The 22606-nt window shown below is 33.2% G+C and overlaps 1 protein-coding gene across 1 annotated transcript in view; it reads left to right on the top strand.

The window, feature by feature from the left end:
* The window catches only part of CRISPLD1 (cysteine rich secretory protein LCCL domain containing 1), a 43962-nt gene extending 39407 nt beyond the window's left edge, over window positions 1-4555 (top strand). Inside the window, exon 15 of the mRNA XM_045561845.1 lies at window positions 2216-4555. Within this exon, the coding sequence (XP_045417801.1) occupies window positions 2216-2267 (52 nt within the window). The 3' untranslated portion in view covers window positions 2268-4555. The remainder of the gene's footprint in view (window positions 1-2215) is intronic.
* Window positions 4556-22606: the final 18051 nt, after the last annotated feature.

The following is a 22606-nucleotide window of genomic DNA, read 5'->3' as shown; positions in this document are numbered from 1 at the left end:
TTCTAGATTAGTTTTTGTGTTTCATTCTTTCTAGGTGAGCAAGGCACGGAATATTTCTCTAATCCAGTTATCTGATAAAGTATTTGAGAAAAACAATGAGTCCGATTTTCCATAGAACCAAGTTCTCTTTTTGATTTGAAGTTGGATGCCTAGTATGATATAAATGAACTCTTTCAGGTCATCTCATACAATTTAGCCTGCTAGTATTATACATTTTAAGGATTTGAGAAAATCCATGTGACTCACTTTATCACGTGTTAATAAACATTAAGAAAAATGAACCTATAATGATTTTCTTAAAATCATTAGTACTTATGGAAGTAATATTAAGTCCCATTTATTTGTATAGATACAGAAACTTTTAGATATTTTCCTGGGTTCTTCAAAATTGCCAATGGACGGTTCATATATATAATAATTTCTCCAAAGGGCAGCAACAGAATATGCTATGCAGGGTATCTAGATTGCCTTCCACATAACCATCTGGGTGTTACCCTCATACTAAGACAGATCTGTATTTTTCTTACCTCTGAAATGCTGGGAATTTTTCAGAGGAGACTGTATCAAGAGGCCATTGTTGAGAAGGTGATTTTTCTATAACCTGGCTCATGGTCTCCTTAAGCAGATGTGATATATAAAATGAACTCCTGAGTTATAGAATCTGATATGCAACTTCATAAGCTAAATGCTAAATGGGGTGATATGGTTTCATTTACCTCTCGTACTTCTTAAGTTTATTTTAAAATATAAAATGATAGATGATAACCTAATAAAACCGAGAATAATAATTATTTTTTAGTACCTCCTATGAATATTCCAGACACTAGACACTACTGGGAACTTTAAGTATATGAACTCAGCTCCATCAACAGCCCTGTAATGTCAGTTCCATAAACCCTAATATTGTATGTGTCAACTGAGGCTCAAAAAGGTTAAATGATGTGTCTAAGTTCATATAGCTTGTAAAAGCTCAGAGCTCAGATTCAACACTAGATCTGTGGGCTCAGAGATATGCATTTTTCCAATATATTACTGCATACAAAGAAGAAACACACCAAACACATCCACTTTCTAGGGCACTTAGTCAGTCTGTTGCCAATAAACAAAAATAGCTTTAGGTTCGCTATCTGCTTATATGAAAAACTCGGTGTGCATGCGTGTAGGTGTGTATGTGTATTTATTTTGTGTGTGTTGTGTTTGCACACGTGAAATATCTTCATTCTTTTCTTAGTTTAAAACTCTCTCCCTTCTTTTCTTACACATGAATAAATATATAAAAGGGATTTCAATTTGTCTCTTTCTTAGCATTTGTTGTATTAATCTCTAAAAGTCTTTTCTCTAATTACTAAGCAAATAAAACTGTATGCAAAAATGTAAAAACTTCAAAAGTTTACAATTGATTAGAATAAATAATGATGAATGGCATTATCAGTGTGTTAACTTATAAAGATTTAAAAACATATCTTGATTGATGTTGCCAAATAAAAATAAACAATTTAATAAAGAGTAAATTTTATGAGTCTGCATTACTTTAAACTCCCATTTTAAAAGTATCCCCAAAATGAGATTGAATGTCGTGTGTGTGTGTTTGTGTGTGTGTGTGTGTGTGTGTGTGTGTGTGTGTGTGTGTGTGTTCATTTCAGTGAAGAAATTCTTAGGCCCTTTCAGATTTGACCATTAAATTTCCTCACTGTCATTTTTCTTGAAACTATTAAGAGTATTAATCTATGTGATAGCAATGTAATTTAAATTTTGTCACATTTAGGAAATGATAATAAGCTGCACTCTAGAGAATTGCCTAAGTATCAGCAACCATTTTAACTTGTAGCCATTCCAGTCAGTTGCAAACCTTAGTCTCGGAATTGCCCAGGTAAAATAGAATAACAACTACCTAACTCTGCTTTATTAAAATCAAAGAAGGTAATATATTAATAAGACATTTAGAATCTGTGAAGTTTTATAGAGACTACTATAATTACCATTGCACATCTTAAATTTCTTTAGTAAACTTGCAGTCCACCGTACAACCAAGATCTAAAGAATTATGTCATCCTCACTCAAGCTTTCCAATAACAATAAATTATAGTAGCCTAAGAAAGTTGACCATCTGGATTCATATTCACAGAGCTGCTTTCTTGACTGTCATAAGAAAGCATGATTTATTGGAAGGATTATTTGTGGAGATGACATCAATATATTTCTGTATTTTTTGCAGTTTACAGAATCCTCCGGGAGGAAAGGCATTCAGAGTATTTGCTGTTGTGTGAAATGGAACACTTGGAAGAGGATCATAAAGACTATTCCAAATGCCATATTTCTGAAGTTTGTATAAAACTGTAACATTACTGTACAGAAGATACCAACTATTTTAAGCCCAAAAAAGTGCCAAATGCATATAAATCGTGACAAAGTCTACGGAATAAAACATGGGACATTAGCTTTGGGAAAAGTAATGAAAATGTAATGGTTTTAGAAATCCTGTGTTAAATATTGCTATATTTTCTTAGCAGTTATTTCTACAGTTAATTACATATTCATGATTGTTCTACATTTCATATATTATATGGTGCTTTGTGTATGCCACTAATAACATGAATCTAAACACTGAATGTGAATGGCCCTCAGAAAATCATCTGGTGCATTTAAAAATAGGCAACTCTAAAGCTGAAAGAAACCTTATCATCACATTTTCCCCAGTCTGGTGTTATGCCATTACCTACTCCAAGTAATCTCAAACTACTTTCCACTTAATACCTGTACAGTTTTTTCTTCTGTTAAGTTTAGGCATCTAGAATATTAAGTTCTGATATTGCACTTCTTATTTTGTATAAAATAATCCTTTAATATCCAAATGAATCTGTTAACATGTTTGATTCCTTGGGAATGGTCTTAATTAGTCAGAATTAGTGGTATGAAAACATTCCTGGTGATCGTATAGTAAATATAGGGTAAAGCATGGGCAGCCAGAGCTTTCTATGTATTGTTAAAATTGAGGACACATATTTTTTTTGTATCCTGGCAAATACTCCTGCAGGCCAGGAAGTATAATAGCAAAAAGTTTAACAAAGATGAGCTAATGTATTACATCACCATTGCCACTGATTTTCTTAATGGTAAATGGCCTTGTGTATAAATATTGCCATATTATGGTACCTATTAGTGCTGATATATTTGTTTCTATGAAAAATGTATTGTGCTTTGAGATGAAAAATCTGTAAAATGTTACTTTTGGTAATTTTTTTGTCTGCTGGTGAATTTACTCTTTTCCTATAAACATATTAAAATGAATCATGTTTCTAAGTCTCATTTTCAGTTCCCTTTGCATGCTTATTTTAATTTAGAAATCATTTTAAGATAAATGAACAAAATTATTGTAAGCCTTTGAAATTGGGTTTATTAACATTAGTATAAATAACATACTTAATAGCAGAAGTCTACAAAATCAACCTAATTAGGTATTTGTATATGAAAGAGAAAACATTTTTAGAAGTATTCTAACAAGGGAGAATTTGAGTAGAATGAGAGAGATGAGTTTTTAAAGTATAAAGAAAGAATCTGAAAGATATAAAGTGATTATGAAGGAATTGACCAGACAATTAATACTTCAAATATTTTCAGCAATATTTGTAAGAGTTGAGCAGATAAAAGGGAGATAAATCACATGTTGGGATCAGGAGAGCAAGAGAGCTGGATAATACAAAAGGAAAAAAGAAAGAAAAGAGGGTCTCACACAAATAGACACCAACATCCATGATCATTTATCAAGGATTGGCAGGGAGGTAAGTGGTTCAAAATATTGGTAATCAAAACTTAGTGATTTATACATTAAAAAGTTCAAAACCTAAAGCAGATTTTAAGGAGACATCTTTTCCAAAAGACACATTACGACCTTCATAAATAGTGTGACTTTACCCAGGCTCATCCTGTCATATCAGGCTGTTCCTTGCTGCTCTCCCCTAATAGGGAAGCCCCATCAACCCCATCGGTATATAGGCTCTCACATTTGCTCCTAGTTTCCATCTCCATCATCACTTTCCTGCACTATCGCAGTGTCAGCTGGAGCCTCTGCATTGTACCCCTCTCCATTTCTTTTCAATGCATCCGTATTTCTTTCCCTCTGCTGGGATTACTCTCTTCCATGAGTTTCCATTGCTTGAGAAAACCATCCCCCCTTGTGAAAGCATTTAGGAACCTTCATAGTCTTGTTGGTATTGTTTACCTATCTTCTACACAGGTGTGGCCTTGGGTAAGTTATTTCACTTTCTATGCTTCAATTAGCTCACCTGCAAAATAGAACAAATAATATCTCATAGGGATTGCTCTAAGAATGGAGACATTATATGTAATGTACTTAAAGGAATATAAAACAATACATATTCAACAAATTATTTTTAATTATTATAATCATTATTTTTGTTTTTATTTACGTTGGGGAAACTATGAATATATCATACTATGCTATTGATCCTTTGGCACTTAACTAAATGTGATATTCTTCAGGAATTTTCCTGCAGTTGTGGTGAGAATTAGATGCTCTCTAATATGATATCCTTTTTTAATTTGACCATATGAAGTATTTAATTTGCCTTGTGTTATATATAGTTTTTTAAACTTAAGGATAAACTCTTTGAGAATGGTAATACTCTTATCCGTCTTTCTACCCAAGAGCACAATTGTCTCAGGAATTTTTACCTTCTTGCACTCTACAAATGGTGGGTCAATATTGTTAAATGAGTGATTAAACAGTTTCTCATTTTATTCGTGATAAGTGAATACTTTTACATATTGTCGTAGTGGAAGTTCAGCATTAAAGTATTATAGCCAAAGAAAATAATTTATGGATAGATATTTTATATGTAATCAATACTTAGTATTAACATCATTATTTTAGCTTTTAAAATTTACCCAACCATATGTTAAATACCTTAATGTTCTTCATATATTAAATATAATCTAGAATTTTAAGCAGAGTATAAAAAAAATTCCTCTCTCAATATTTTAGATAATTTGCATATAACAGCATCCACTTTTCTATTCAATATTGTATTTTAAAATCTTGACTGCTTTCTAACATTTCTAACATGTTTTTAAAAGAAATGTAAGGTCTTCTAAATAGCATGGGGAGCTAAGCAAAGAAACAGAGCTATCATTTTTGCAAACATACCAAATTTCAGATTTGGAATTTAAGCTAATTTGTTACACAAAGAATGACATTGTTTAAGTTGGTTTAAAAAACTTATCTGAGGTGATATTTCTACCCTGGCACCATAATATTCAGGAGCTGAAGAAATAGTTTAGTGAAATAATCTGATCCTCTTTCATTAATTTGTTGGAATTAAGTCTAAATTTCAAAAGGCAAGCAAATGCTTCAGAACACTGCTGTTATGCTTAGCAATTAGATATTCTCATTTCTTCTTATCCCCCAATCCTGTCACATTGTACGGAATAATCAGAGTGTAAAACAATTCTGGTAAGCAAACATCCTTGCTTTAGATCATTAAGTTATGGAAACTAATTTTTCAATAATTAATAAAAAACATTTTCTAATTAAAACCATAATGAATAGTCAATTATGTTTATGTCAATGCTGATGAAGATGAAAATCAGAAGGCCTATGCAAAACTGTATCTGATAAACTTGGTTTTTAAAAGAAACATGTACAAAGATGAGGTGGAAATCAGATTACTTATGCTAAAACAATTAAGAATTTTTTTACAAATGGTATGGGAACAGCATGGCTAGGAACAATATAATGAAAAACAATAAATAAACAAATAATAGGCACTCCTGAAGCTTTCTGCTTTCATTCATGCAAACAATATTGAGTTCCTGCAATCTGCTATGCATGGTGCTGATCACTGCCGTATGTTTATAAGCAAAAATGCCCTCAGGAAATTACATTCTAGTGAGGTAAACATTAGTTAGATAATTACACAAATAAACATATGATTATAACCCATGAAGATTGTAGGACTGAATAACTACAAAGAAAATATTCATAGTACCACGAGAGTATTGAAAAGTGGGACTTGACCTAGAGTGGGGAATAAGGATGACTTTCCTGAGGAATTGACATTAAAGCTTAGATCTTAAGAATGAGCAGGAGTAACTAGAAAGGAGAAGAATTCCTTGCATAAAACAGACTGGGCAAATATTAATACCTTATTGAAGGAACATTCTAGAAACAACAGTAACAGCCAAAAGGCAGTGTGTCTTGAGGGCAGAGAATAAGAGATGCTTTACGAGTCCGGATGAGTTAAGTGTGGGAATAGAGAAGGCTGGACAGCGTCTCTAGAATTAAAATGTACCATTGGTGCTCAAAAGAGGTGCCCAGATCGAATAATACTATGACATGACACATGCCAGTATGCACTCAGGTATTCAGAGTTTGAGCAAAGAAGCAAAAGTATTGAATACACTGTATAATATCGTTAGAGTTTTATAGCACTTTATAATAAAGTAATACTCCTGGGATCTAAAGAATTTGATTCTTATATGATTAATATGTCTATCAGCAATGGATTTCAGATGATTGAGGGGGCGAGAGAGGACGACATGTACTGAGCACTCACTGTGTGTTAGAAACACTGCTTTATATTTCATATGTTTTTTGATTCTTAAATGTGAGAAAATATTATATTCTCATTATTATATCTTAGAATGCAGATTCTAAAAGGTTAAGCTACACTGTCTTAAGTTGGAGAAATGTAATTCATATTTCTAACTCTCTAAATCCAAAGCCCATGCTCTTGCTACTAGATCACCCCTGCTGGACATTTCCATAGGAACAGAGAATAACTCCACTAGTTTCTTCTACACTAGGTTTAGATGAACTCTTGTTCAAAATTTTATAATCTTTGAATACACTATAAATTTGTTGGATATAGGAAGATTTGTAAAAGAGGAATAGAGATTCAGCTTTCTTTAGAAATAGCCTATAAAAAAAGATTTAAAAAAAAAAAGAATATTTGTTCAAGGAACACCAGAAAAGGATGAGATTTGTGTTCCACAGATATTTGAATTAGTAAACTACCTTTTCAAGATAATAGACTGAATTACTTCACTTTCCCCAATTCATAAAAAAGGAAAATAAAGTGAAATAAAAATAATATGCTCATGAAGGCATGGATATCCCGAAAATGGACAGCAGTTCGAATCATACCAGTGATGAATTCAGAGCACATGGAGCCTCAGCTCGGAGCTCATGCTGGAGAAGGCTGCAATGGAGGACAGGGCTTTGGTTCATGGTGCAGCCGTAAACCAAAGTGACTAAAGAATCTGCTTTCTGACTTCCATTCAGGTGGCCTCCTGGACTGCATTCCTTACTCTCCAACTCCTCCCTGCCCACATTCCCGCAAATGAGTCCAACTCAACATGCCACCGCACACACGAACTTTAAGTCAGACCTCTCTCATCCAGTCGGCAGGTATACACAGTAAGACACCTTTGTTCATCAACTCAGTTCTTCAAACATATATATGAATATACAAAAAATAATTATCAGACATGAAAGCACAGATAACCAAACCTCACATCCATTGACATCAGAAGTAGGAGATGTTTCAGAGAAAAGAAGAGCACCTGTAAAAACATTATTATTAATATCACAGAGGGAGTTTAGAAGACAGTATACCCCTTAAACAAGAAAAGGCTAGAATGGGAAAGAAACAACTGGAGAACAAGAAAAGTATCCGATTTTGGAAGAGTCTTAAGAGTAATTAAGACTCAGTGATTCAACTCCAGGAAGTGAGAATGAGGACACCCTTGGAACTTGTGATGTGGATAAAAAGACATTTTAGGAGAAGCATAGAAGTGGAAAACATACAAGAAAGTTTCTTATTAAAGATAAAATATAAAATGTATATAGATAGCCACATACATGATAATATTAAATACTCTCAATATTCATGAGAAATTAGTCATAAGCTGTCATATAATGCTGAATTTCTAGTGAGGAATTTTGTTTCCATATCAGCTTTACCTCTAGTTGGATAACTCCATACAAGTTTTATTAAACTTCTTTTAGACATAGTTTGCTCATTTGTAATACTGCAGTTACAATAATTTCCTCACAGGGTTGTTATGAGAATTAAATTAAATGAAAGAACATAGATGAAATTGCCTAGCAGTTGCTGAACACTAATTTAATGACAGCTCCATATGTGTTTCTGTATATATAAATGGACACATAAATATTGCATTCTGTCAGAGGTTGCATGGATTTTATTTCAGATTTTCACGAGCTATATTCAATCATTTTAAATCAAATGTATTGAGATATAATTTAGATACAAAAGATGCATGCTTTCAATTATTCATTTTGATAAGTGGTTTTAGTTTCCCAGGGCTGATAACGAAGTACTACAGACTGCGTGGCTAAACAGTTCTGGAGGCTAGAAATTTGAGATCAAGATATCAATTGGCAGGGCCATACTCCCTCTAAAGATGCTAGGGAAGGTCTGTTCTATTCCTGTCTCCTATCTTCTGTCAATTTACTGGAAATATTGTGCATGTCTTGGCTTGTGGTATTAATCCAGTTTTCACCTGGCATTCTCCCTTCATGTGGATCTGCTTCCAAATTTCCTCTTTTTATAAAGACGAGAGTCATACTGAATTAGGGACCTACCTCATATTAACTATGATCTCATCTTAACTATGATCTCATCTTAACTAATTATATCAGCAATGACCCTATTTCCAAATAAGGTCACATTCTAAGCTACTGGGAGTTAGGACTTAAACATATGAATTTTGGGGGGCACAATTCAAATAATGACTGTTGACAAATTTAAACATTCTTATACACCACCAACATAATCAAGATACAAAACATTTCCATATCCCCCCCAAGTTCTCTAGTGCTTATTCCCAATCTCACAAATGTCTACAAGTTTAGGCAACCACTATTGTACTTTTTGTCACTTTTAATTAAATTTATCTTTTTTAGGGTTTTATATAAATATAATTATTATCATTATTATTATTATTTTTTGATACAGGTCTCACTCTGTTGCCCAGGCTGAAATGCAGTGACACAATCATAGCTCACTATAGCCTCAAACCCTTTGACTCAAGGATCCTCCCACCTTGGCCTCCCAAAGTGCTGGCATTATAGGTGTGAGCCACTGTGCCTAGCCTTATAAATATAAATGCAATTATATACTACGTAATGTCTTGTATCTGGCTTCTTTTTACTCAGCATAATGCTTTTGACATTAATTCATGTTGTTACATTTATCAGAAATTTTCTCTTTTTTATCATTAAATTGTATTTTACTGTATAAATACCTATCAATTACCTTATCCTTCAATTATTGACAGATATTAAAATTGTTTTCTGTTTTTAACTAATATGAATAAAGCTTCTATGAACGTTCACATACACATTTTTGTGTATGCATATATTTTGGTAAATAAGTAGAAATGTTGCTGGGTCAGAAATATATGATCAACTTTAAAAGATTTTGCTGAAATATTTTTCAAAGTGGTCATGCCACATTACATTCCCATAGTAACGTATGAGAGCATTCAGTTGCTCCACATGTTTGGCAAATTTAGGTATTTTTAATCTTTCTAATTTTGACTAGTCAATGTGTGTGTAATGCTATCTCATTGTGGTTTTATTTTGCATTTACCTGATGAATAATACCACTGTGAGGTTCTGTTCAAATCATTTGCTTATTTTTAAATTGGATTGGTTGTCTTTTTATTATTGAATTATAATAGTAAAAGTTTCTTTTTATATTCTGGATGCAAGGCCGTTGTCAGATATATATAGTTCAAATATTTTCTTCCAGTCAGTGGCTTAATTCTTTGGTTTTTCTTTTCTTTTTTTAATGTGTATTTTGAAGAGAAAAGTTTTAAATTTTGATGAAGTCCAATCAGTTTTTTTTATGTTATGGTTTATGCTTTTTGTGTCATATCTAAGAAATATGGTTACAGAAATTATCTCCTGTGATTTCTCCTAGGAGTTTTATAGTTAAAATCTATGATCTATTTGAGTTAATTTTGTGCATTGTTTGAAGTAAGCGTGGTTTATTTTATTTTTTTCCATGTGGATATTCAGTTTTCCAAATACTATTTGTTGAAAAGACTATCCTATCCCATTAAATTACCATGATACCTGTGACCACATATATATGTGGATCTATTTCTGAACACACTACTCTAGCATCATCCAATAGAAGTTTAATGTGAGCCACACATACTTTACATTTTCTAATAACCCCATTAATAAAAGGAAAAAATTAGGTTCATGTTAGCACTATATTTTATTTAATCTAATATATCTATAATATTATTTAACATGTAATTTATATAAAATATTTGGTAAAATTTTGTTCTGAAGACTACTTTATTTGATATTAATTTTGCCATTCCAAGATTTTTATGATATAAAATCTTTATGTTTTACTTCTACATTATTATAAATTCCACAATACATTATCATGTTTGTTTTAAAAAGTCAAGTGTATCTTAAATTTTAAATGAAAAAAAAATTATATTCAGTCACAAATTTATGATTATAGGTGTTCTTCAAAACTTTTTATTTTGCTTTCATTGCTGAGAAATATTTTCACTGGATATAGAATTCTAGATTAACACTTGTTTGCTTTTAGCATATTAAAGATGTCATTTCATTGTCTTCTGGCTTATGTATTTTCTGGAGACATCTGCAGTCATTCTTATATGTATTTGTCTCTAGATAGTGGTTCTTTTTTTCTTTGGCCGCTTTTACGACTGTGTCTTTATCACTGTCTAGAGATATTATGCCCTTATAGTAGGTTCTAGTCCATCTGAGGTCTTTATTAACTGTTTCAAGTGATGAGCAAGGAATTTCCATTTGGGTTGATCACAGCTTGACTATCTGCTAGTTTGGAGTGAGCTGTGGAAGTGGTTCTGTTTACTCTTCTCTGATTGCTTTGTCAGCCTCTTAGAGTTTTACATTATGCATGAGTAGTTTGGTCTTCAGCAAAACTCAAGGTGAGCCCATGGAAATTTCTGGAACTTTTTCTTTGTATAGCTTCCTCTTTTCCGGAACTCTGCTCGGCAACTTCTGAAAGTCTCAGCCTCTTTGAACTCTAGTCTCTGGCTGCTCGCCTCAGACAGTGGCGCTCTGGCTGGGCACTTCTTTTCTGGGCTAGAGAGGCATGTTTCTCAAGGAGCAGACTCAAGGAGATCGTGGAGATCCCCTTGCTCGTCTCCCTTCTCTCATACACTACAACAACCAACGTCTGGAAACAGTTATTTCATACAAATTTTCCTCCTTTCTATATACATAGGATGGGAAGAGAAGTCTAATCCCTGTTATTCCATCATGGTAAGAAGCAAAACTCCTGTTTTTTTAAAGAAAGGTAATCTAAGAAAAAGATCTCTTCTGTTACTTTCCAATTTGATTAGCTTAAAAGATTTAAATAATAGTATCCAGTTTATCTTTTAAAAATAGTATGATTTCCAAAAACGTTTTGTATTGCTTCAAATATGTGTGTTCCTAACTTCACTCAAATGTTTCTTCTCACAGAAACAAGCTTATCAGAGCCAAGAATTTGATGGGAAAGGTAGGAATGCTTGCTGGAGGCTTAACTGGAGCTTGGAGGAACACAGAAAGTGTACTCGACATGACAATTTTATCTCTAAACAATCAGAAATGTGTCCTTCCAAATAAGGTAAAGGCATAAACTGAGAACTACAAATGCTTTAAAACATTATCATCCTAAAATGGAAAAAGTAGAAAGGGCAAAACTAAAAAAAGCTAAAATATTCTAGATAAAGTTATTTTAAGAACTTAGAAGTTGGACTGATTTCTTTAATATGTTTTTGACATTTATAGCATCTTATTATTCCCTTAAAACACTCTGTCTTGAATCTTTGATATGATAGATATATTGATGTCTCATCTAAGTCATTTTGACAAGGCAACTTTTTTAGCTTGCATAAATTTATCTAATTTTAAGTTTGTTATTGTTTTTTCTTTAAAAATAGTATCAAAATGAATAAACTTATGAAATACCTAAGGTAATAATAGAACAATTTAATATGTCACGGATGTGTTATGTTTGCAATGTGAATTTTATCTTATGATCTGGAAAACATCTTCAAGTAATAGATTTCTTATCATAAAAAAGTTTATTTTGCAAGAATGCCTTCCTAGATGAATAGGAAAAAGAATACACAGAAAATATTATTTAAAATTATGCTTAATTCAGGTTTTCTATAAGCCTCTAGAAATAATATTATACCTATAGAATAACAATAATCTTGCAAAATTTGACAATTATCCATGCCCTGGAAACATAGATAAAATCAGGTAGTTTATATGAAGAATTTTGGCAAACCCAAAAATGTGTTATAATCCAAATAAACCTCTAACAAGTTCTAGAAAAACTCTTCTTGGTGTTTATCTTGATTTCATTGGGAAGGACTGATAATTAATTTATGATTTAGCTAGACTGCTAGTGGAGAATGAAGACTAAGTTCTGCCTGGGTGATCCTACCAACTCTTATGGCTACTATCTTGCCCACAATGACATTCTAATCTATGTTTCTAGCCAACATCTCTGCTAACATCCAGGCACACAAGTATAAATACCTTAACGTATATCTTCACATAACTGTATGTCTGTCATCTTAAAGTCTATGAGTCCAATATATTATTTATTCTCTTCCTTAACAAATCTGTTTTTCTCTATATTCTAGATATAACTGAATGGTAACACCTTGCGTCAGCCAGAAACTTCAGTTATCTCTAAATCAATCGTTTCCTTTATTATGTTTAATCCATCACAAAATCACACTGACTTTATATAATTTGTTTCTTTTTGCTCCATTGTCACTGCTGTTGTCTCTTACTTTAAGTCCTCAGGCTTTCTTGCTTGGATTATAGCAATACCCACCTACATGATCTACCTGGTGGTCTTGCCACTTTCAAATTCATTTTTTATAATATCACAAGAGTTACTTTTTAAACATGTATATTACATATGTTCCATGCCCCAAATCTATGAATGACACCCAAATATCCACAGGACATAGAAAAAAAATAACACATTTGTTTATCTGGACCCAGAATATCTCTAATACATCCCTTGTCAATCCTGTGCTACCTCTGTTCTTGGAACTCTATGCCCACTAAGTACAACACAGCTTCTATCCACTTTGTGCTTTTGTAATATTATTCTCTTGCCAGCAATACTAGATCCTTGCCAACTCCAATTTTCCCTTCAAGACTCAATATAGAATTTCTACTTCTGGCTATAATAGTGAAGCATATGGCAGACTAAAATACTCACCAAGAATTAGAATACTTTGATAACATATTTAACAGTAATAAATCAAAAACGCACCTGTTTGAAGACATATTAGAACGCTACAGCAGCCAGGACTCACAGGGCCAGACTCCAGAGAAAAAAAATAGATCAGTGAGGTAAGCCCAACATTACTCCTCATTCTCACAGAGCATGTGCCAATTTTGGTGTTGGATGCAAAGCTGGAAGCCTAAGTAGGAGAGTGGTTAATTGAGAGAGAGAGACCAGTGAAGCTTTTTGCAAACTCAAGGAATTGGGAGGATAAAACTTTAGGTTTAAAGATGCTAAGGCAGCCAGATCCCGAGGGGCCATGTCTCAGAGAGAAGAGAGGCACAAAGTAGTGAGCCCCGAATAGTTTTCCCCCTGAGGTCAGAGCATTTGTTGATTACACTCTCAAAGCAAGATGCTAAGAAACAAAGCAGAGTGGCTAGTAAGAAAAAAATATTTTTGCAATATCACAGTGATAGATAAAAATTAGAATCAGGACTTGCTGAAAAACCCAGTTAATGGAATAATCAGACATTGACTTTAAATAGCTCTGATTAAAACGTTAAAAAAGATAGATGGCAAGATGGAGCATTTCCCCAGAGAACTAGTATCTATAAAAGGGAATCAAACAGGTGATGACGCCATGATGCCATGATGTGCTATGTGATTGAAATGTAACTTTTGTTTTATGACCATTCCTTTAAAATGTGTTCACCAGGTAATTTTCCTTGGCCCCTGGATGGAAACTTGGAAAGATTACGTGACTATTCTGCTCAGTCTTCAGTAATAAGCAGTCAATGATCACTTTAAGTTGCAAGCAAGAACTTAATTTTTAAGATTAGAAAGTGCTAAGTATAAGAAATTAACTAAATGTCTGTCAATCTTCATTCAAAGGTAAGACCTTTCCTTACCCTCTTACATCCATAGGTCAGTAGCTGGTGGCTACCCAACTTCACAGCTGTGTCATCGTCTGGTCTCTCAGCTGACGTCCTATCCTCTTTGCCAGCTCTTGTTTCTGAGCCCATCAGGGGTAATTCATGTTTTTGTGTATCCTATGGTTTCCCATTACTAGGAGTCTCTTTTATAAATATGTACACACTTATACATATTTATCCTAGTAGTACTCCTTCCTCACCTCCTCAAAATCAGGAATCTAGCTATAATTACTTGTGTAGTGCTTTCTCACCCTTTTAGATGATTCTGTATCCAAGAAAAAAAAAATTGCATCTTTCCTGCAAGCCCATACCTGTCTATGAGAAACCCTCATATATTTCTTACACTGACAAAATCTGGGAGTCTAGGGCCTTGCGCCTTCCATTTACTGCAGCAGAATGATGGGAACTCACAGCATGACCACACTCTCTCTGATGACATCCCTTCACTAAATCCTATGACTCTTCCTTACTCTGACTCTATTTTATATCTTTGATCTGCATCGTGGGTGCCATGAAAATTGTTCTAAGATAACTTTTTGTAAGTTCTGTGTATGAAACATCTTATAAATACCCATTTGGAAGCTCATATAACATCCCCATTTTAATAGCCTATTAAATATATCTTAAAAATATAACATATAAATATATAAAACATAAACATATGAAAATTTGAAAATTGAGTTGACTGCTTGAGTTGATTGTATTGATAAAATAATTGGTTTTTCAGTTAGTGGGAATGGAGATCAATAATTCAAAAGAAGTACATGCAGTAATAAAAGTATACCAAATCTTATATTTGCTTGTAACTGAGAGATGAATGTTTTTTATAGCTGTTAAATATAAAAAAGGTTTATTTTACCATAAAGAATTCCACCAGAACCACTCAAGTAATTGACTTCATTTATCATACATCTGAGGAAGAAAAGAATTGAAGGCTGTTATAACTGCTTAATAATAGGATTTTTGCTCCTAATTGACTTACTGCTTTGGCACTGTTGAGATGTTCAATGGAAAGAAATTATTATGATAATATTATCCAGAACAGATATACTGGAAATTGTCTCATAATTTTGATATGGTTTTAATTGACAATACAAAACAAAAATCTTAGGTTACTTTGAGAACTTGAGTTGGACAATCTTCATCTACGTGGTGTGTGTTTTAGTGAGTATATAAATTCACATTTTTCACAGATTAAAAATGTGTAAGAAAAATGTTTTAGTGATCATATAATCTACCATTCATTCCCTCAGTTTACATATGCAAATCTTGAAGATACACTAACTTTGCCAAAGCCATGTAGAGTTGTGACTAATTTGAAATAATTTCTTCAGATTCCCAATTATATTTTCTATATTTCCCTGAAAGCCAAGAATAAAAGCGAAAACCAAATTTAGAATCCTGATGCCTGAATATTTTGATTATATCTTCATGAACTTCAGAAAGTATCAAAAGTCAATGATTAGCATAGAAGCAGTCTAAATGTAATGGTGAGCACCACGTTAATAAGAAATAACTTAATTTGATAGTTTAATGTATTAATTTACAATTATTTGTTGCATCAGAACTTATTTTCTAAAAGGTAAAAATCATCTTAACCAACATAGGCGCTGTCTCTAAGATATTAAAAAGCTACCATACAACCAGTATGTCTGTGTGATATACTCAGGAGCCTATCAAATGTTACGGTAAATGATACTAATTGTAGCTGTTTTCATATCCTTCTGATTGTGTGCCAGGCATTGGCCTAAGCAGCTTATACATAAACTCACACAATCCACACTATAACCCAATGAGGATAGTACTGTTATTATTATGCTTATTTTACAGCTGGTAAGAAGAGTTAAGTAACTTCCTCAAAGCCACCTAGAAAATAGATATTGGAGCTGAGATTTGAACTCTTAAAATATTAATTTAATTCTGTGTTTTTATTTAACTATTTCCCCTCCCACAGTCTTTTTCATTAGATTATATAAACAGCCTAATCTAATGTACATCGACTATATGCAAATACACTTTTCAGAATAAAGTATGAAGATATTTTTGTCTTAAGCAAATGCCCTGAAGAAGTAAGTCACCTGTTGCTGAGAAAGTTCCCAATAACCAGGTGTACAAGCTCCCCACTGGGCTGCTAAGCAACAGCACCTAGACATATGAGCCCCTTATCCCATTCCCCCATCCTCCATCTCCTGGGGATTCTGTTGATCTCCTGCTCTTTTGGGTGATGGCCCCCAAACCTTAGCCTCCAGACAGTCCCCCACATGAAAACCTGTCAAAGCATTGCCCAGTGAGGCATATACATGCTCCTGCCTCCTTGCAGTTATGTATTTTTCATCCATCAGCTCTGAAATCCCCTGAATTACCTATACTTCTTTTATATTTTCCATTTGCCCATCTGTTTTTCATTCCTTTTAGATTTAAGTATTTCATTTTTTTCCTTTTCCATTAAATTTTTATCTCTATACTCTTATTTTTCTTATAATGGTAATTTCTAGAGTCTGTAATATGCATTTTTTCACTATATTACGGTCTACCTTAAATCAGTTACTTGTTACTTCTCCATGCAAACCCTTTGAGTCTAACTCCATTTACTCCACCTGTGCCTTTCATACTTGTGTTCTCGTAAATTTTATTACCTACATTTGTGATATGGCTCACAAGACATTATTATTGTTGTTCATTGACATAGTCAATGTTTATTTATCTCTACCTTTTCTAATGTTCATCTATTTCTTGAAGTTCTGTGTTTCCATACAGCACCATATTTACTTAATATGAAGAACTCTCATATTTTCTTACGTCATGCAGGTCTACCGATTTTACATTTGCTCAGTTTTTATTTCTCTGAAACATCTTGGCTTCAGCTTCATTTTTGAAGGCTACTTTTGCCTACATCGAGAATTCTAGATGAATGGTATTTTTTTTTTGTCACTTTACAAATATTCCATTGTCTTCTGCCTTCCATAGTAGCAAGGATCATTAAACTGTAAGTCTTATTCTTGCTCCTTTGGAGGCAAAGTGTCATTTTCTTTGCTGCTCTTAAAATTTTTCCTTCATCTTTAGTTTTGGGCAAATTAACTGATAGCTGGTGCCTAAAATATCTAACTCACCTGTAGATATTATTTTACATTTTTTTTCCTTTTGATTTTTTGTCATTCATTTCTTTTTGTTTGCCTCACATGTTTGGATTGGTAGAAAAAATTGTAGAGATTCTAAAAGACATCATCTTCCTCTAGGTAGACAGAATTTTCTTCTGTAAAATGGACACAGCACCAGTGTATCAGTTTGGCTCAATTAAGTCTTGCTCTTAGGCTTTGTTAGGGCTAGTTATTTTATTTCTGTCCTTATTCCCAAGGTGTGGTCCCTATTATTAGAACACAGCACTTCTGAAGTCTCAAATTGAAGCCTTGAGTTAGCAAAGCTACCCACTTTGGCAGGGGCTGAGCTCCAGCTTCTCTCCCAATACCATGTGACTGCTGCCATCTCTGCTTTAGCATTTTAACCTTCCAGATGCTATTTCTACTAAGTGGTTTGGGTTTTAATTTTATTTATTTATTTTTTGTTTTTTTCCTGTCTGTTTTGGTTTTTTTGTTTTGTTTTGTTTTCTTTTGATCTTTAATCTTACCTTATGAGTGCCCAGTGTAGGAGTTAGCTAATGATTTAGGGGAGATTTGTGTATTAATTACTGGACGCTGTCTCTGAGGTTTACTCCTCCTCTGATATTTGCATATTTGCCCTTTGGATCCTATTCAGTGTGGCAGCCCCCAAAAATCTCACCTCAGTCCTCTCAGCACAGTAAGACTTGCACTTCTGCTCATGCTTTATTCTTCATTTGAAATTTAGAAAATGAATTCAGCAAAAAGCCCAGAAAGAACGAGGGTACACATTATACACTTCCCTTCTCTCAAGGAATATAGCCCTGCAAGACTTGCTGACATTGCTTGATTTCTAAAACCTTCAAATACACGTTTTATAAAATTATCCAGCTTTTATAGTTGTTATGTGCTGGAGAGTTAGTCTGGCTCACGCTATTCAACTGTGGGTGGAACCACAAAGTTACAAATGTTTATTTTGTAAACTGTATTCTGTATAGAAAATGTAATAAAACCCATGACAATAAAAATATCAAAAAGGTCAAAGAATATATGATGAAAAGTAGTATTAGTACTTGAACCCCAGTTTCTCTTTATAAATTTGACTAAGCTTGTTACACATTTGCAGTCACAGATATCCATATCTTTGTGTGTGTTTATGAGGGTGTGCAAACATACATGTGAACTCTTAACCATTATGCTACTTTAATTAAGAATTTAACACTTCCTTATTAATTTAAAACACTTTCCCTAGTCATTTTTCTTTGCTTTTTTAATGTTGAATTTGTATGTGGTTAACTCTATTAAAAACATTTTTAAATGATTTCTGAATTTTGTGACTTGCTTATCCCCATTCTCACTACAAGTGTATGTTTAAAAAATCTTCCAATATTTTCTTCAAGCACTTTAAAGTTTTCATTTATGTTTAACTGTTAAATCAATCTAAAACTTATTTTGGTATAAGGACTGAAGGCAAGAGAAATCCAACTATATTTTTCCAAATAATTATCCATTTTTCCTAACACTGTTTTTTGAATAGTTTATCTTTTCCATATAAATTTAAAAATGCTGCCTTATTTAAGCTATATTTTCATAGATATTTGATATAACTGTTGATTCTATTTCTGATTCATTGATCTTTCTATTTACCAGCCAGTATGAACATGTTTTATTAATTTGCTTTGTAATATATTTCAATGCTTGGTATGGCTTATTACTCATGTTTTTAAGAAATTTTCTACCTAGTTTCACGTTTATATTTCCGTAGGAAGTGTAAAGTCATTTTTTGTGAGTTAAATACTCCAGTTTGAGAATGACAGGTATGATATGGAGTGTCCTATACTTTTGCCTTTTGGTTATTATTATAGTTTCTGACACCATGATTTCTATATTTTTCATTAAACCAGATCGACGGTATCCCTTAGACCCTATCACAGTAGTTTCAGACATATTAGTGGCCAGGAACATCTTGAGCATGCCTTAGAGGGATACCTTTATTGAGAAAAGCATGCCTTTTACTCAAAGCCTCAGACAGTGAGTCCAAACCTCTAGGCTTTGGACCCCGGGAAGAGAGCAGAATTATCACAGGGGTTTGTGAATCATTAAAATGTCTTAGAGTGGAATCTGTTGCCTTCATTTAGCTGGCATTGACTCATTCCTCTCCTGATAAGAACATATTCATTTTATTTGGGGGAATCGTACTTACTATACTTTCAGTTCACATTATTCATTTGGAGATGATCCTACCCCCAGAATCCCGGGATAGAACTGTGATCCAGGCCTGGAACAAAGCATTTTGAAACTGTCTAATCAAAGTCAACGTTTAGTGATGGAAACATGAGAAAAATTCTGTGCTTTTGTTCTTAACTATTTTGAAAAAGCAAAATAGTTTGGGAAAACTATTTTGAAGTGATTTCTTTCTTTTTTTTCCATGTGGAGATTAACTAAGGACAATCGACTGGATCTGCTTAATGCCGCCATACCGTACTGTCCTGCCTGAGAATCAGCAACGAAGAAAGCAGAGCCAACACCTGCACCGAGAGGTAGGTATGCAGCCTGCTGACCCTGAGCCTGTGCTCCCAGCCAAGCCTGACGCTCGATAAACACCTGGAGTTTTTCTTTTCTATAGTCTAATGAATTTCCCTTTTTGTATAAACCCATTTGAATTGTTTTTGTCATACATATATCAGTTAATTCAACAAATATTTGTTGATCTGGAAAAATAAACAAACATGCTAAGTATTCTTTTTCTATTGAATAAATGTCTTACATTGAGATATATATGACTGTAATTCTGATTTATGCAGGCATTTCTGAAATAAGCTATAGATTTAAGCATGCTTTTGAACTCACATTACCTTTTACTCATTTCATAATTTTTTCATCAATAGATTCTAAATGTGAAAACATTTTCACCAAGATCCTTGTGAAATTTCATTATTAAAAAATGCTCTGATAACTGTGAGAGAATAGAAAATGGTGGCCTAGTATAAGTGAATTAAAATGGGAAAAATCCCCTTAGTCCTGAGAGAAAAATGGAAATACATTATTTTCTCTTCAGCTGGTCCTTAAACATAAAGAGAAGTGAAAACTGCCTTTTTTCTTCTGTTAAGTGAATCAGATTTTTTAAAAAATGTCTCATTTATAAATTTCATGTCAGAATCTTCAGAATTTTTCTCTTGCCTTAAAAAGATAGAAGCCCATGATGGCACAGCAGGACACATTTAATGAGGCAGGAGTTATTAATAAGTTGGGTAGAGGGTATCTTGTCTTCCCATTAGAATCAAATAGGCTCTTAGAAACGTCATGGACAAATGCCACCACCAGCACCAGGACCCTGCAGTTGATCTTAGTGAGCAGCAGAAAATCTAGAGCTGCACTGTCCGGGATGGTAGCCACCAGCCACATGTGGTTACTGAGTGGTGGAAATGTAGCTAGTTTGACTGAGGAAATAAATTTTAAATTTTAAATAGATTCAGAAAGAGAAGTCAAAACATTCTTGTACATATCATTTTATTAGTAAAAGTCAGTAACAATAATCCATTTTCAAGGCGAGGAGCAAGAGGGAACAGTGGAAGGGAAGAAATTGTTAGCAGGTATCTTTAGAAACAACCTACCAAAGAACAAAATAATAACTTTGTGTGTTAAATATGTCTTACATATCTATTATGCATTAGGTTCTGTGTTAGGTACGGAGCATTAAAAAAAAAATGAACAAGATTAAGTCCTTGTTTATAGTCTACTATTTCTCCTCATGTAAAAAATATAAACAAAAACAAAACAGAAAAAAATAATATTTCTTAAAAAACTGTAATTTCTCCCTTTACACTTCATAGATCAGTTAATATAGGGGAGACTCAGATTTATTATAATTTTAACAACATATTTTGTTTTTGTAAATTATTTATTTGACATTCAACTTTTCCTGTTTCAATGCAGAAACTCATGCCAATATCTATCAACATTTACCTATCTGTCTGTCTATCTACCTATCCATCTTGCTTGGGTATGTGTTCCCCAAAGTTCACTTGGACATGGTTGTCACATGATTATTCCAAGCAACCAAAGTTTTAATATGTAATAATCACATGAAAAACATATATATTAATTTAAAAATGTATATTTAAAAATATTTACTAATTATTCATTATTATTTCCATTTTGTAACTGGAAAAAGCAAAATGCAGACGTTTTTAAAAATTTGTTTTAGACTCAAACTCTATTCACTACACTCCAAAATGATTCAAAAATAAGATAAGACATTTTTGCTTTAAATATGATTGCTATTAATTTTCTTTATTCAAAAAAGTTGAGAACCTACAGAGGGGATACTGAAATGTGAATAATTCTCCTGGCATAATTGAAATAGTAAAATGACATACCAATTATTTTATCAATTATTAATATCAGAATATTTTATTTTCACAGGAGGTTCAAAAATATCACTTAGTTTTCCAAACTAAAGTCTATAAAATTTTTCACATCCACAAAACAAACCATTAGTAATCACAAAGACATAGAGAGATATCACAGTCATACGTTACAAAAGGGGAAACTAAATTTTCTACCATTTACTACTTTATTTAAAGTATCAAACACCTTAATAAGGAGACATTTCTTACTCATAATTTTAAAAACTAATGTCGACCTTTGATCTTTAGTCTTGACTCATGTTCAAAAAAATAAGAGTTTATATCAGATCCTAGTTCAAATTTTATTTTATGCTTATTGTATAATCTAAAGTCATTAGAAATGCTTCACCCAGAAATGGTTAAATGGAAAAATGAGCAGAAGACAACATTGGAGAAAAGAGAGGGGAAGAAAATTAAAAGAAAATACTTTTGTAAATGACTGAAAGATATGGTGGCTCATGCCTATGATCCCAGTGACTGGGGAGGCTGAGGTGGGAGGACTGATTGAGGCCAGGAGGTGGGGACCAGCTTAGAGAACATACTGAGACCTCCTTTTCTCTTAAAAAAATAAGAAAAAAAATTAGCTGGCTGTGGTGGCATGTGCCAGTCGTCCCAGCTACTTGGGAGGCTAAGGCAGGAGGCTCACTTGAGATCAGGAGTTTGAGGCTGCAGTGAGCTATGACTGCATCACTGAACTCTAGCCGGGTTGATGGAGCAAGACCCCATCTCAATAAATAAGTAAATAAATACATACATACATAAAACTGAAAGACAAAAATCTCAACTCCTGGCACATCTGTTCTTTCTCAGAGTTAAGAGATTGATAATAGAGACTATTTTAAATATCCATGTATTCTTGGAAGATAATCCTCTAT

This window comes from Lemur catta, chromosome 9, assembly GCF_020740605.2.
Source record: "Lemur catta isolate mLemCat1 chromosome 9, mLemCat1.pri, whole genome shotgun sequence".
Lineage (NCBI taxonomy): Eukaryota > Metazoa > Chordata > Mammalia > Primates > Lemuridae > Lemur > Lemur catta.
Note: the sequence above shows the minus strand (reverse complement) of the source record. Positions and strands in the feature narration are given on the sequence as shown.